This window comes from Nesoenas mayeri, assembly GCF_963082525.1.
Source record: "Nesoenas mayeri genome assembly, chromosome: 18".
Classification (NCBI taxonomy): Eukaryota; Metazoa; Chordata; class Aves; order Columbiformes; family Columbidae; genus Nesoenas; species Nesoenas mayeri.
This window is the reverse complement of record NC_137566.1, coordinates 5534761-5551995: the sequence shown is the minus strand read 5'-3', so window position 1 is coordinate 5551995 and position 17235 is coordinate 5534761. Positions and strand designations below refer to the sequence as shown.

The 17235-nt window shown below is 47.3% G+C and overlaps 1 protein-coding gene across 1 annotated transcript in view; it reads left to right on the top strand.

Moving 5' to 3' along the window:
* The window catches only part of ASTN2 (astrotactin 2), a gene marked incomplete at its 5' end in the record, with an annotated part of 313041 nt that overhangs the window by 270399 nt on the left and 25407 nt on the right, over positions 1–17235 (top strand). Inside the window, one exon of the mRNA XM_080356001.1 lies at positions 11000–11141. Within this exon, the coding sequence (XP_080212127.1) occupies positions 11000–11141 (142 nt within the window). The remainder of the gene's footprint in view (positions 1–10999; positions 11142–17235) is intronic.

Below are 17235 nucleotides of genomic sequence, written 5' to 3'. Positions count from 1 at the left end.
TGAAGAAAGTTTGGACAAAGCACCGAGGGAATAATCTCAGCACTGTCAAGTGAGTCATCCCGGATTGGTTCCAGCTGAGCAGTGTTTGATAAAGAGCAAGGTGAATGCAACCCGGAACCATTTAATTTCTTATTTCCTCCCCTTCTTTGATACAACTTTCTTTCCGTACCCTCTTTTTGGTCTCTTCTACTTTCAAGTTCTCGCTGCCTTGGTGAATCATCTCTGCCTTCAGGAATGGTGACCCTTGTGCACTTAGCAGAGCCTGACTCACTCTTCTCTACGTGTTATTTCCACAGCCTTAGGAAGGTTGGGGTTTGGTTCTTGGGGTTTGGGTTTTTCTTTTCGTTTCCATTTCACTTCATGAACATTTTCCAGGGTACCAGGGAAAGGGAGAGGAGAAGAGAGGCCTGAGAGGGTTCATTGTTTGGGAGATTTTTCCCTGCTGCTAAATGTCAACATCTTCTGCTTGATGCTTAGGATAGGGAGTAGTGGGGCTTCTATTTCAGGCTTTACAAGGGATGGGAGAGACTCACCTTATCTCTCTAACATGGCCCAAGCAATGTTTGGGTTCTATTTATGGATTTGAAGAAAGGAGGGAAGCGATAACCTTGCCGTACGAGCTCCAGGTTGGCTACCTGGCACTGGCTTCCCTCGTCAGCACAGATCCTGGGACAGCCCTGGAGTCCATTTACCACTTGGCTTAATCCTGCTCTGCTCACTCTGGGAATCTGTCTTTTGTCATCCGAGTGGTGAGACGTTGCACAGTCGCTGGCGATGACGTGTCTCCAACTAACCATCCCCAAGCGATCGGTGATCCTGGGGATGGGAAGCATGCCCAGATACCTCGCTTTGCCAAGGACATCTAGGAGTCAAACAACTGTTCCCACCATAGCGGACCTTTGGTGAGATGGGTTCCCAGGGGGCATCATCCATCAGAGCTCTCCTGGCTGCTAACAGCTCCTCTTTCCTGGGGGTGCCAGTGTTGATTTGTCTTAGTTTATTGGAAACATGACTTACAATGCAGAGCAGAAGGCATTCCTTTTGTGCCAGTGTCCTGCTGCACGCCTGTGGCAGGTGTCCTCAGGGCCTGGGGTTCGATCCCTCATAAAAAAGGGTTAACAGTCTGTCAGAATTGAAAGCCAGCTATTAGTGGTTAGAGATCCGGACTGGGGCTCTGGGTTATAGCCTAAAATTTGCCTTTTGCCTGCTGTCTTGAGAAAGTAATTTCCTTTCTGTGCGTCCCTGCTCCTTTGTCAGCCGCCTCTCCTGGTGCTGCATTCTTTGGCGATGCAGGTGTGTTGTAATGTAAGCGCCGCCACACTGTCAGAGGCATTAATGGCCTTTGTGAAGTGCCATGGAGTCTCTGAGTGTCAGGAGCCTTGTCGACACGTGTTTTGTCCTCCAGGAAACAAAATCATCTCAATTTAAGAAATTAAAGGTTGCGTTCTTTCCTCGTGAGCGACAGGACTGTGCAGTGGTGCAGGAGATCCTGTCTCATCTTGTAGGCTTAGTGGAAAAGATGGAGTGATCGCTGAGATGATGATGGATGCTGGAGTAGGTTCTTCATGACCAAGAGATTCCCAGCTCTTTTGTCTTCTCATGAATCAAAACTGTGAAGAAAAATGTTGACTTCATTATGGGGAAATCAATAAGCAAATGATTCATTAGCTGTGTTAAGGAAGTTGTTGTGAATATACTCTTGTAACCCAGGTAATTCCATGTTCAAAAACTGATGTCAACTCATGTATACATTAGGCCTGAGCATGTGGATGTTTTCTGCCTTCTGAGTTTGGTCAGATAATTGCTTATTTTCTCAGTTCTATCCCAATATCATATTTGGCTTCTCTTATGACACCTGCTCGGCTAAATGGAGAGTTATGAAGAGAGGCACAGTCAAATGCTTTCTGGTCTGAATCTGTGGTAACCAAACATATCTACAAAAATATTTAGAACTCGCTGTGTTTGCACAAGGTTTAACCTCGGTCCTACAAGCATGTACTTAGGTTTATCTGGCACACGAGTGTAATAGAACAACCCACATGTGTAAATGTTGGCAAGATATGGGTCAATAATTCTTTAGAAATCGTTGCAAAGTAACTCTCTGTTTTCTTATGCAGTGATATTCTCCTATCCATCTTAGACAAGCGATCTGAAATATCTGTAATAATCGTTACGGTGCGGTTGTTCCAAATAGCTCACAGCCAAGATACAGAAACTCAACTAGTGTAAATTGTTATTGTTCCATTGACTTCAAGGGAGTTACAGGAGATTTTATGAACTGAGGATCTGCCCCCACATTGTCAAATGTCCAAAATGGCATATTAGGGCCAAATACAAGCTCTACTTGTATGTGGGTCCGTCCGTCAGGACCAATTTTTCTAAGTGTTCCTTGGCTAACAGGCTGCAGATCTGGCTGCAGTTGTGTGTGCTGAGCCCTTTGGAACATGCTGGTCCAAAGTCTCCGTGATCATCAGCATTTACACATATTGCCTCTATTTAGAATAAATGTGACCAAAGAACAGGGTTTTTTTTAAATGGATTGCCACTACAGGTAATGAACTTCAGTCTGTGATTTGATCAGCTTCCCAGCACTGAGCCATGAAGGGATCAAGCACAGGGTTAGGCAACAGTGGCAATATAGAAGAAATTGGCTGATCTCACAAGTCCAAAAATTCCACTTTCTCAGAAAATCCAAGGAGAAATGAAGCACAGACCAGCTGATGGCTTTTAGCATAAGTTTGAAGTAATTTGATTTGACAAGTCTCTTGTGATAGTTATGTTTTTAGCAACTAATTGCACACTGAGTTTCTTTTAGGAAATGTTCTTTCCCCCTCCTGCTAGTCTGGTATTTGCATAGAGGTCTAAGGCTTGATCTCTGGTGGGTGTGTGTCAGCCAGTGACGTTCTGTGGGGCATTAAACTTAGTGGAGTATTTAGTCATAAAGAGCTGAAAATAAAGGAAAAAGGCATCTCAGCAGAGCTGGAAATGAAGGACCTGACCCTGCTGTTTGGCAGGTCTACCCTGCTTTCTTCATAGATCATCATGTACTGAGCAGGTTAGGAAGTGTGTGTACTAGGCAGATTTGCATGTCAGACGTGTTACCGGAATCTCCCCAGGGCCCACTTGGACTGAGCAGAATCCCCTTGTCATTGACCTTTTTTAGGAAGGATCCCAGGATTTGTCATCTGACACGTCTCACGGTGAAAGCTGCTCCCTTTCAAGTTTCGTCACCTTAATGCCAGCAACAGATGGAACCTCCCAGTACTCTGGACTGGTGGAACCCAGCTCCTTGGTGCCACCTTTGCATCCAAAATTTAGGAGTCGTTTTCAGACAGTACTTTGTTCCCTTAGGAGCTGCAAGAAAGCAGTAGCTTTGTGCTTTTAAGAAGAGGTTATGACACAGGTTTTGTTGCTGTCTCTGAAGTATCTGACACAGGTTATGCTGTAGAAGAATGGCTCTGGGGCTGTAGGAGGGCTGGTGGGATTCCTGTTGATCATAACGCTCCATGCAGTCCTTGGATCTGCTACAGACCACTGACTACAGGACCTGGGGACCACCAAGTGATCTGGACCGCTGGTACATTGTTTAGAAACCTGTAACTAAAAAGAAGCTAAAAATGAAAGGAAAAGCAAGAATGAGGATGGGAACTAGACCTGCAGTGATGAGAGTGAGAACTAGGTCTGTGGTGATGGACAGAAATCTTCTGCCAGACAGGAAGTGTCTGAGGACAAGGCTGATGTCTTTGTGTCTGCACAACTCCCAGCACACAAGGGTTCTCACTTTGCCTTGAAATCAAGTAACTATTTTAAACGTGCTGAAGAGCCCAAAACACAAACTCCAAGGGAATAGATAAATTCACTTGGAGTCTCCACCATGCTAATGTGAATACGTGACGTTGCGATTGGAACTGACTCATGCCTGGATGGCTCAAAGCGTAGAGTTAGCTTGTGTCTGGCTGTGGCTGACCCTTAGCAGCCCAATGAACCCTGAGAAATACTGGAGGGCTCACAGCATAGAACGAAATGCATTAATTCTCACTCTTCCTCCAGCAGCGTGCTGCCTTTGGGGGAGATGGAGGAGATGATGCATTTTTACATGAGTTGAAGCAGTTTTTCTGAAGTCTTAGATATGGACTGTGAAAGAACTGTGCTAAGCAGTCAGTGCAGAGCTCGGGCAAAGGAGCAGTGAGTCCTGTTGATGAACCTAAAAGAAGAACACACTCGTGATGAACCTTGTGCATCATGTTTTTAGAACATTGCAGCTCATCCAAATTAAGACCATTTCCTTCTGTTCCACTGGCTGCTCTTGATAAGAACAGTGCAAGACAGGTCATCCTTCAGTTCTGTGTGGTCACTGTGTGCAGCAAGTTCGAGCCCTTGAGAGCACCAGTGAAACCATTCAAGAGACTTTTGTGGCACTGGAGTTAAACTTTTAGCTCAGCTAAAGCATCGCTCCTTAGATTTAGATATCTACAAATGCAGTCTTCACCAGCAGAGGAACTGGGAAGCCCAGAGGAGAACACTGTATCATTATTAAGGTATCTAGTAGCATATAGACATATGAAGCAAGTTCTCCCAAAATTCATAAATGTAGGCAAGGTGAAGTAGTTCAGAGAAGTGCTGCAATTTGTGCCTTTGTACAAGTCAGCAAGTGAGGCGCAAACTTTACCCAAAGTTGCATAGAATAATCATTGGGGTTTTCTTTTTGTTTCAGCCTAGACAGCCTGTGCCCAGGCAGAGGGATTCCCGATGGATGTGTCTGAGAAAAGGCTTTTTCCAAAGTCCTCAGGCTTTGTTGGGTGTGGGGCTTAGGCTCCCATCTGACAAGGGAGGCTGACATGCACGGGGGCTCCCAGAATGTGGGCAGAAGACTTTTTTAGTAATAACTGGGGCTTTTTATTTCTTTTCTAATCTGGCAAGCCGTGTGGGGAAGAGGATTTGACATCCTTCCACCAGGATCAGTGGGGACAGTTTGCTTTTAATGATCTTCTAGGCAGCGAGACAGACCATCTGCTGATGTAAATTGGAACAGCTCTGTCGCCTACAGTTACGTTACGCTAATTTAAATCAGCCCATCATCCCCAAGACAAACCACTTCTCGCCGCCTTCCCTCACCAAGTGCCATATCTGAAGCACATTAATCCCAGGTACAACATCGTTGTGGAGGAACCGCCCTGCGAGCCTGTGCTCCTCATCTACCCATCCAAAAACCTGGTCCAAGCCTTCCTCTGAACGTCTCCTCATCCTCAGCAGAGCCAGGGAGGAAGAGGATGGTGGGACAAGGACCCCCAAAAGGTGACAGACTTGGAGGGCTGAGCGTGCCATTTGTTTGCTCGTTTCAGGAACCATAACCTGGCAAGGGCAAAGTGGAGGAAGGTCTCTTTTTCCATCTGCTTCGCTGGCATTGCTCCGGAGGTCACTGCTGGGGACAGAGGTCCTCGGTGGGCCCCATCTGCCTTCCCTGGGCTCCCTCGTTTATGCCCACTTGAGCCTCTGACATTCTACTCTGTTTTTCTTTCCTTGAAAATGGATCGGGAATTGGGAGCCGCTGCGCAGGAACGCGCCTGTTCCCCATTACAGCTCCACCGGGGCTGTAACACGATCGTGTCTGCTCCGTACCCACACAGATATTTATTTATCCATACAGGCTTTCTCCTTGTTTTCATTAAGTTAGGCAGAAAAGGTTAATCTTTCTTCTGCTAAAGCTTCAAAACCAACCAAGCTAAATAAAATATTATTTCTTTCATTTCTTTTTTAAAGGACACTCTCTCCCCTTCCACCCCCTCCGCCCCTCCTTACCAGAATGAGGTCACAGTCAGAGATGCCACAAGAGTAAATTGAAAACAGGTTGAAAAAAAGGCAAAAGGGAGAAAGACAGAGAGAGAAAAACCACAATCAGAAGAAAACTACTGGTAACGTTGCAGGGTTGGTTTCATCCAGTCCAGTGAAGAAGCTGTCAAGATAGAGATGTCGGTGCCTTCCTGCTTTCCCCTTTGCGCTCTTTCTAGGAATCTCACAGGTGAATTGCAGCAGGGAGGTCTCACTTCTCCATTTCCACTTTGGTTTGCACTGCCTGGGCTCTGTCTGTGCACAGGGACGCAGGCTGAAGGTGTGGAGATGTCTGTGGGGGTCCCGGAACTTCCTCGTGCTCCTCAAACCTCCTGGAGTCTCCTGGCCTCACTCTCTTGTTTAGTCTGGTTGAACTCATCCCCCCAACTCTTGTTGTCTTTGGTGGGATGGTTGATAGGTGATTCATCTTTCCTGCCATCCACAACTCCTGTGCGCCGGCACAGGTTGCAGTGGAAGGACTGAGGCAAACTAAGGCCGTTGGATGCTGCGAGTGAGCTGTCTGAGCTTGTTCCCATCCATTTGCATTTCTTGGTCTCCATTCCTTCCCATCTGAGCCTCCTGCCACCTGAAATGTGCTTGCTTGAGAACAGACTGCCAGCTCAGCCTCGCAGACAGGCAGCTGGGTCAGGGGTGTCCTCCCCCTCCAGAGCAGACATGCAGTTGGGTTGGCCATCACCCATGGCTTGACCTATATGCCTTGGTGTGGCCAGGAAAGGTTTGTAAAGCTTCACAAAATAAAGTTAATCCCCCTACAAGCTCCACGTGTGCTGTTATTTCCTTCTGGTTTAGGGAGAGCTCTGACTCACCATACCACCAGAATCAGTGTCAGATACACGTTTACAAAACCAAAAAAGAGGAGGTTTGCCAAACTCCACAGCTGTGTCTGCAGAAGAGGAAGATGCAGTAGCAAGGGGCTGCACTGGAGAGAGAAGGAAAATGCCACTGGGAGGGAGCTGCACCTTCTCGACAGTCGTTAGTAGATTCATTTCTCAAAAGCTGCCTGGGGAATTGGATGGTTTGGGGCATATCAGTCCTGGGAAGGGAGTAGCATGGAAATGAGGGAGAATAGAGTCTTGTGGGGATTTGGCGCATGGTCAGAAGTCACCAGTATGCAGCAGGTACCATCTTTTGCTCTGTGCACAGCACTTACCATGGTGCTGCTGAGCTCTGGTCTGGGTTTTGTACTACTGAGAAGTGAACACAGGTGAGGCATCCTCACAGGAGCTGGTCATTTGTCCTTGATATCTGTAACAGCTTATTGCTTTATTTAGCGTGACATCAATTATTTATTACTATTAATGAAGGACACAGATGGCTGTCTGGTCAATAAAATATCTCCTACTCCACAGAGATGATCTACTTAGCTATCATTTACTCTGCAGAGAACCTTTGGATTCTTCCTGAAATTTAATAACGCGAACAAAGATACTACAGCAATCTAGGAGGTTTGTGCTTCAGGGCTGCTTTGGGAGGCTGAAATCCTTCTTTATATTTACTGGCAGGGTATGTGAGAACACAGGTCCAGACGGGAAAGAGAAGCCTCTTTGCTTTCCATCACAAGCTACTTATCCATATAATCCCTTTTATAAAGTGATCAAACTCCTTCTTAAAAGATAGTTAGGTTATTTCTTCTTCAAAGATAGTTAGGTTTTTTGCCCTTCTCAGGAGTATGAGTTTATTCATATCCAATTTGCTTTCCCTTGCCATTACTGCCCATTAGCCTAAATATTTATTTTCCATCTAATTGCCTGCCCTGATGGTGGGTTTACAGAGTTCTGTATTTCTGCTTGGCCTTTCTGTGTCTCTGCTTGTATGGTAAGCTTGTGCTTTTTCCTTTTTCCATGTAACTCTTCTCTCCTGCTTTCTTCATAAACATAGATGAGCAATACTCTGCACTGAGCTGTCACCATGGCCTTGTGCAGTTAGATCACTATTCCTCCATTGCTACAGCATCCCAAGGCCACTTTTACTTTTTAGGGCAACATTAGTGGCCCATCATCCTCTTGCAATGCCAGAAAATGCACCTGTTGCCCTAGTTACCTTCTACTGACAAGATCCCCGTCTAAATCTAGAGAACAACTTGTTTTCTGGTCCTCGGGAAGGCTTAAGAAATTTAATTTCAGCTGCTCTGAGAGCACCACAGACTGAACAAGGAGATACTTCTCTTGTGTGAGATGAACAACTAAAGTTGCCGTGTGCCCTGCATCACCCAGGGTAGAGCACAGACAAGCAGGTCCCTGTGTTTTCTGCAGATTGACAGCTCTGGGTAGTCGATTTGTCCATGGGCATGTCCGTGTCCAAAGACCCCGTCTTTACTCCTTGGTCTGTGCAGTCTGGCACCACCAGCAATCTCACCACTGCTTATACAGGTGCAGAAAGACTCCCAACCTTGGGGCTGAGATTTCAGCACCTTTGCTCACAATCTGTTTTGCTATTTTCATAACAACCTCTTTGCTTTTGTTTGATCGTAGCAGGGCCATCGAGAGGGGAAAGTTCCCCAGAGGTTCAGGATTGAACACAAAGCAACCTCTTGCTTTGGGGATTTTATTGCAAGAGGTTTGGCTTAACCTAGGTTGACGCTGAGTTGGTAGATCCCAAGAACTTCATTTCCTCCTGTGCAGGGAACAGCAACATGTTCGACAACATAGACAGGTCCAATCTATGGCAAATCAGAGCATCGTGTGATGCAGCTGCTGCTGCATTTCAAGGCAGCACTCGCTGCCAGCCTGTTCCCCTCAAAGCTATCTGGAAAAACTATGAAAGATGAGCACTCAGAAGTGAGTGGATGCCTTAAAGAGAGTTAGCGGTGCAATTTTAAGACAAACTTTAATTCAGTGGTTGCACATGACATTTTCCATCCCATTTCCAGTCTCCTGCATGTGTTATTCTCTCCCATCCGTCTCTTGTGCTCCTTGGCACAGATGCCCTGACTGATGGTCCCTGTGCTCTGCCAGGACAGATCTCCCCTTGGTCTTGCCCAGTTGCTCATCACAGTCTCTCTGCCTGGCTATTTTCTTTGCTACCCCACACTGACTGCCTCTCAACCCCACAACAGCCACCCATGGGATGGTCTGTCCCTCTGTGAAGTTTCTTCCTGGTCAGAAGCTGGTCACTTGAGATCTGAAGAGGCTTAAAAGCTCTTGCTCTAGTTCAGCATCACAATCTGGTCCTGCTTCTTCGTTGCGTGCTTGTGATTTGTCTGGTTTGTAAGTTTGCAGTGTCTGTCCTCAAGGACTTCAGGTGACACGGAGTTGCCTGGTCCACCCTGATGTCGTATGAAGAGGGACAGAAATTGGAAGTTAGAAATGAGCAGGAGGTTTTTGTTTGTTTAAATCATAAACCCAGAGCTAAGGGGCTTGCTCAAGGCTATTCGGTGCTCGTGACATCCAAGCAGTGATTTTACCGCTGCCAACCCAGCCTGCCAGTTGAGTTGATGTGGGGTTTGGTACAGACCTGGGACTGGGTTAAGCAGTGGAGACCAGTGACAGAGCTGCTTGAAAAAGTTTGGAAAGAACAAGTTGTGCTGGGAGCATTAAAATGAATAATTAAGGCTTGGATTCCTTTAGGGAGGAAAAGAATTTATTGCTGCTCTTTTCTCTAGCCAAGGGGGACATTTGTTACTGCGTTGTGTATTTTGAGACAAGACGTAAATGCATCTTGGGGGGCTGGAGAGGGGGGATTTTTGTTCTACCTGGATAATCCAGCCACACAGCAAGACTTTCTGGGCTGATTAAACCGCTGTGTTATTTCTTAGGGTCTGTACCAAGAACCTAGACTTGTGCTTCATTTCAGTAGTCCTCAGTCACTTTTGCTTTTAGAAAAATAAAGTGTTGAGAAGGGAATTCTCCTCCTCCTTCTGCTGCGGTGTCGTGACATTTACACATGCACAAGGTACCCGGCGCTGCGATCTGGCTCCAGGTTTGCTTCTACTAGCATAACTCCATCAGCTGCAGCTGCCCGTTCTGCGATTCCCATCGGTGCGAGTGGGGGCACAACCAGGGCAGCTGCTCTAAGGTTTTTTACTGCTCGGTACCTTGGGCTTTCGGTTACACTGATGGAAAATGAGAATTGAACGCAATGAGCTCTGTCTGATAGACAGCCTGCCCTGCGCAAGGAGACAGGTTGCACGGCAGTGGATAATCAGGCCCAAAAAGCTTAATAAATGGAGCGTTTTCAATTTCAGCTGGGTTATGATCTGAGTGCTTAATAAGCTTTATGAACCAGAAGTCCAAAAAAATGAGTTTTTCAGCATTTTTAATATTTAGTATTTTTCTTTGAATGCTTTTAAAGGGGCAAGTATCCTTCAGCACAGCTGAAGGAGCTTCAGTCAGAGCTCCAGGAGCCGGCAGAGTGCACATGAAGGGGAATGCAAAACTACTGATTAAAATAAAATAAAATAAAATAAAATAAAATAAAATTAACCAACACCCCCCAAAACCCTAGCACATTGAGAGCATTACATCCAAGCTCTAAAAACATCTCATTTCCTGATAATCTAAGATAGCAGAAGCACATTTCACTGTGACAGATGATTTGTGAAAAAGGCCCCGTCCCCTTTAAGGATGGAATGTGCGGTTATGGCCAGAAGCCCTAATTAGCCAGGCTTCCTGCTCTCTGGGGACCTGGAGCCCATCCCTGGATGGTGGTTCTGTGCCTGGTGGTTGCAGAGGGTCCACAGGTTGCCCGTATGCTCTGTGATTTACCCTTGCAGTGCCCTGGCCGTGTTTTCTGCAGCGGGTCCCTGTTACAGCTGGTGGCCCAAGTGTGTTTTCTACTTACATCATCCATAGGTGACATTCACCATATAGACTTGGGACCATTCCTGCCAGCCACAGCCAGTGAGACTTGGTTGATTGCTTGTGCTATGTAGCTGTGTGTCTGCAGGAACAATTTCTTCCCCAAAGGGCTGTGGGGCATTGGAACAGGCTGCCCAGGGCAGTGCTGGAGTCACCATCCCTGGAGGGTTGAACAGACGGACATGAGGTTCTCAGGGACATGGGGTAGTGCCAGGGGTGGGTTAACGGTTGGACTTGATGATCTTGAAGGTCTCTTCCAACCAAAATGATTCTATGCCATATTTTTTAAATGGTCGCCAATAATTTAGCACCTGCATTGATGTTTTGGGCTTTCTCCTCTCTTTGCTCTCCAGGAGAATCCTTGAGCTTTGCAGATGATTTGCTTTCTGGCCTTGCAACGTCCTGCGTGGCAGCGGGTAGGAGCCACGGAGACGTCCCTGAAACCAGCCTCTACTCAGTGATTTTCAAGTGCCTGGAACCAGATGGTCTGTACAAGTAAGGAGGGGCATGTGGGAGGTGCTGGGGGCACAGCGCGGTCTCTGATGCTCTTCTTTAGTTGTTATTCACATTTTTGGTCAGCACTGTGTTATACTAGACACTGGACAAACAATGAAACTCTCTTGCTTTGGGTGTTAGGCTCAGCTGGTGAAATGGAAAACCAGTGTCTGCCAGTACAGCACTGGAGGCACTGGGATTTTGTGGAAGACTCCACAGGAATAATTTATGTTTTCAGTATGCCAAGTCCATGCCCGATGGGATAGGGTTGTCTCTGATGGATGAACTGAGCTAACATGGTCAGTCTGAAGCAACTTGCCCACTTTGACCAAATGCCTGGTGGACCAAAGCAGCCAGATGTCAAAAATGTGATTGGTGTTGTTTGTGTAAGTTGCTCTTTATATTAGGAGGACACATATACCACATCAGAGAGACACCAAATTCTGATGTTCTTGTTCACTTGAGTCTTCTGAGATATCATTGACAACATGGGATTGGATTTTCCATTTTGAGTCCTACAGAGTAATTCATATGTGAAGCAAAGAGATAATTTTGGCATCCAAATATTAGCTTCTCCTTCAGTATTGTTTGGAGGGGGTCTGGGCTTTTCAACCTGGCTCATTAGCCAGGGCATCCTCTGTCTTGATGGGGATATCAGGAGTCAGGACAGTAAGAGAGAGAAAAACAGAGAAAAAAAGCAAGGAGACGGAGGAGAGACAGAGTGAGCAAGAGAGAAACACCCAGGGCTTAATGTCAGAATGACTGTAATAATTAAAACACATTTTGTAGTGAGTAATGAAACTTTTTATGGGACCACAAAAGCATTTAAAGTGAGAGCTGGCAACTGGTCTGTCAGCGAGGACTTTTAAAGATCTTGATTAATACTTTCCCTTTGCAACCCCTCCACCGCCCCCCGGTTCAGTATGTTGACAGCCTCCGAGGAAGGAGAAGCCTTTATTATGCATCTCTTGGCCAAGGCTATGTCCAGAAGCGGGTTCCAAGTGATACCTCTTGCCATTCAATAATTTTAAATGTTTTTCTGTTAAATATATATAATGCATAAATACAATTATTAATATCTCTGGGAATGAGGCTGCCCTAAAAAGGTGCCAGGGGGAGGCTGGAGTGACCACAGTGCTTGCTAATCACCCGCTGCCCATAAAATCATCCGGGTTTGGGTTCTCAAACATTCAGCTTGTGGCTGCCAGGGGCAGCAGGCGAGGGAAGAGCCGCTGGTTTTGCTGGGGAAGGAGCTGGGAGCCAGGAGGTCTGGCTCTTGGGCAGCCTGGGCTGCCACATCATCTTCTCCATCTGCCGGGCAGGGATAATTGCACTCGCCCATCGCTTGAGGGGCTCTGTGATCTAATTCCTGATGTCTGCAAAGGGCTGGGAGAGCCCTGGCTTTGTCCGGGGTTGTGTCATCCCTTTGGTCCAAGCCAGGCTGCTGTGTTGCAGGCGTGAGGTGCGTTGCTGTTGGGGGGGTGACCAGAGGTCGGCGATGCCGCGTGTCCTGGGGGGTGGCTGTGGGCAGCCCCTGTTTCTCTGTGGGTGCCCCTGGGTGCGGGCCAGTAGGTTTTGTGGTGAGCCCTGGCTGCAGGCAGCCAGCAGGCAGCAGTCCCCTGGCATCCAGGAGCTTTGGACCTCGTCCTTCTCCGGGGACAGGCCCTGGCGTGATGCACAGGGTTGGCTCCATTTCTCAGCTGACGCTCAGCAGGGCTTGGCACGCCATTCCCAGGGCTGTGCATGCATAAGTGCACATGTATGGACACATGTTCATATTGGCACCCCTGGGGTATGGACCCGCAGTCCTGGGCATCCAAAAAACATGCGTGTACACACACCACAGCATCCCCTCCTCGGCATCTCATGCTGCACACCCAGCACACCTGCCCAGCCCCATCACCTGCTGCTCGCCCTGTTTGCACGCACGGCTGTGGGTGCATGTGTACCCAGCACATTTGGGACCCAACCAGCACGTGTTTACTGACCATCTGTACGTTCTCAGTTACGTAGGCACCCACATTAAATATTCCTCTGTTCAGATGTCCGCACAGTTGCAACACAGCGTGAAGAAAGCCAGAACAGTGAAATGTGAGGCTGACACTCTGTTCTGAGCCCACGCAGACGTAACAACAACAGAAACACGGGCACAGGGTCATTTCTTGAATTGAATTTCTTCTGCTTGTTTCATTTCTTTTTGTGGAAAAAAACAATGATCTTGGAAGGGCTCTGGCCTGGGTATAATCCTGATTATAGCCACTCAGCAGGGACCTGTGCTTTTCTCTAGACTCTTAGGTGAGCACACAGAGTCTGCAGCGGCAGAGCTCTTCATAAGCAAATGCTTTTGCTTCTTCAGTAGTCTTAGAGTATCACGTAAACCGGGAGAGGGGACTGTGAGATCATGGAAGTCTCTTCTTCTCTTTAAATGTCAGACATCCCGTCCCTTCGCTTCTGTAGTACCTATGGCAATTACACTCTGCTGTTGACCATTTGTTTGGAGTATTACCAGACTGAGATCAAAGCTGGGCTTGAGTTTGAAAAACAAAACCAAAAAATGCTTTACTAGCAAACAAATAAACAAAGTCTGATTGATTCCTCTGCTTTTGAGACTTCTGTAATTTCAAAACATAAACTAACAAAAGGGTAACTAGTTTCTTTGTCCTTTGCAATTTCAGTCTGACAAAAATGTGTTCCCTGTCAGCCCTTTTCTTTCCCCTGCCTGTAGGACACTGGGATTGAGATGCCATTCCCTGCACTGAGATTTTTCAGAGGGGGAGTAAATCATGTCAACAAAGATGCATGTGCTCCATACACTTGTGTACACGTGTGGACACTTCTGCCTGTGTGTCAGACGTGGGGATCCATGTGAATGTGCTTATGTGCACACACAATGCACTGAGGATGCTCCTTGAAGATTGTCAAGTTTAGTTTAATCTCGTAAAAACCAGAAGTCTTATAATTCTTGCAAAATGCATCACAGGAGAGGGGATTGTTCTCCCCAGAGGTCAGATAGACCAGAGCAGTTTGTGAAGCTTCCTCCTAGGTGGATCTGGAAAAGGATGGGGTGAGGAAGGCAGAGGGTAAGTTATGTATCTGTTGAGTCCTTGTCTTGCATGGACCAGCCAGTCAGACTGATGGTTTGGGAGCTTGGGAGCACCACGCTGTGACAAGCAACTGGTGATGCACCAAACACCAGTCCAGAGAAGAAGCTCTGGCTTGTCTCAGAGGTCAAACTCAGCCTGGAGAACTGAGCTTTACATTGCTCATGGCCCTTATATAGCTCAGCACTCTACGAACCCAACCAATGTCTTTGCTGTGAAGACAGGAGCTTCCCCTGTGCATCCTGCAGCCTCATTGACCTTCAGCCCAGCTCATCCACCTCAGCTTCTCCCCCCATCCTTCCCTGCGTGCCTGGGGATGCCTCTTCACTGAGCTGTACCTGATCGGCTGCTGGAAAGCAGCTTTGCCAGCCCAGCACGTTCAGTTCAGATACTTGGGGAGACACCACGTATCCTTCAGCCAAAAAGGGAAATTTTGGAAAGGGAAATGAAAACCCCCACCAGTTCCTGAGTGGAGCTGCAGTGCAAACACACCAGCTTCTTCCCTTGGCCACATATACTATAATTATAGATTAGATTAAATCCCAATGTTGCACTTTATTTACATTCCTGACCTAGCCCATTCATTTCCGGTGTTTGTGCCAAGAATCAGCACAAAATTTACTGGAAATAATATGGAAGTCATCAGGATCCCTTCCAGAGCCTTTCCTTGGAGTGTGTTCATGTGCTGAGAAGGAGCCTCGAATTTACGTTCCCTTTGCTGGCTCAGATAGGGTTTCCCTGGGGTAATCCTGAACCAGCCCAAAAGCACTGGGAGAGTGTGTTTCAGGAGTGTTGGAAAGGTGGAAACCCCTTCCTACGGGATGGAGATCAGGCTCTCCCATTGGGTAGAATTCACTTGGAGCTCAGAATGACCACACAAGGCTCCCATCTGCAGCCAAGACCTGCCCGGCCAGTGTCATCCCCTGGAGACCATGGCTAGTGTGGCCAGACTCAGCCTCTGTCACCGTGTGCTGGCCAACAGGGAACAGAATTTATTTTGGTGAGCTTAAGGCAAGAGGCAAAAGCACTGAGTAGGGGAACCCATCGTAGCATGGAGAGACAGCAATTGCCGTTCAGCAGGCTGGATGTGCTAAAGGAGCTGGCCCAGAACAAGGCTGATGAATGTTGCCCTGACCTCTGCCTCATGCAGAGCTGGGATAAAAAGTGGAATGGAAACCTTTGGTGCTCGAGAGTGTGCTAATGCTGGCAGCAGTCCGCTGCTCCTTATATGATACTAATTGTTATTGTTGGTCTTCCGTCAGGAAGACACGTGAGTGAGCACTGGAGCAATCGGAGGCAGATCCCAAATAGCTCAGTGGCATGGGTTAAAACACATCTGTTACAGCCCTTGGCTGAGTCTCCTGTGTGCACAGGAGCTGTGCTGCTTCACTGAATCCACCTCTTCTATTCCACATGCTCTCCAGCTTCCTGAAGCCAAGTGGTGTATGGCTGTAGTTTCTTCTCTGGCTTGCAGAAGCTCAAACAAGGCGAGTCAGGAGTTGAACAAGTGTTTGCTAAATCCCAGGCCGGTGCTCTGACTGCAGGCTCGCTCTTCCTCAGCAGTTTAGGGTTGCTTCACAACCAGACTGCCCAAATGCTGGTTCAGATGTGGTTTTGTTGAAGTAAGTCCAGAACGAAGCTGTCTGGTGGATTTGCCCCATGGAAGATGGTCTGTATAGGTCAGTCAGGGGCTCAGCAGACAGAAATAGTCTCTCTTTCTGCTGCTATTGATGTAGTCCTGTGCACAAAAGGTTGGGCTCCTGTTAAAGTGTCCAGCATTAGGAGAGTACACATACAGAAGCCACAGAAAAGACAGTCATGCTTTATTCAGGTTGAGTGAAGGTGCTGGAGGCTCTTCCCAATGTTGCCATTTGTTCTCCTGAATGATGCAAATCACCTTGTCTCACTTTCATGTTCATCTGTTTGCCTGTTCCCTTTACAAGGTCAGGTTTTAGGCTCTCTCGCTATCTCTCTGTGCAGCCCAGCCTAGGTGACTCAGATCAGGGCCTCCAGGTGCTGTTGCAGTGTTGTTGTACCAACCATTTGCCGTTGGCTTTGTGCCTGAATGCTCCTTCTGATCTGTCTGTGCCACCAGTATTCAGCCATTTGGGACAGATCTGGAGTCAGGAGGTATCTTTCCACCAATCTCAATGGAACCTTCTTCCCCAGTATCTGCCAAGTGTATGAGCATCTTCTTCCTTCTCGCTGGAAAGACCAGGTTGTCCTCCCAAAATTCTCCACCTCTGCTCATATACCTCATGTCACAAAGAGAAACAGAACAGCTTTTGTTGCCTTCCATGGCCGTCTCCTGCCCACCTCTTCCTCAGGATGTCCGGATTGAAATAACATTCTTGGTGTTTTTGTTCTAAAAACTCCTGGCGTCTGAGCCCCAAACCTGGCTGGGTCCGGTCCCATTCGCACCTCTGAGGGTGGCTGGAGGAAGACTGGCAGGCATGGATACGTTGTGTAGGGCATTGCAACTGGGGGACAGTGCAAATATAGGATTCTTCCTGGAAATGGTAACAAGGTGGAGAGGAGAGGAGGAGTTTGGTCTCTTCGTCTATTGGTAGACAAATGGACCTTTGCAATTCCACCTTTTTCCAATTGCCAACCCTTTCTAGTTACAGACTCAGAGGGTATTCTTATTTCTGGTTGTGTAGAAACCTAATGCCACTGACATAGATCCATCCAAGTCTTAGCTCATTTACTAATGGGAGAATGAGTGTAAGGGATACAATATAAATATCACAGGTGTTGCTGGCTTTGATTTGCCTCGGAGCCAGCAAAAGCTGTACTGTGCTGCTGCATTGGAGTCCTTTGCTTGTCGGTTCTCCGTGGTACAGATCACCTTTTTCCTGAAGGCTGGAAAGCTGAGGGTCATGTTGATTTGAGTCTTACGTCAGGGTTTGAACCCCCTTCCCTTCCAGGACACAAGGTATTCACTCCTTGGAGTGGGTGTTTATTTTATCTTGTAGAGGAGAAATGGGCCAGGA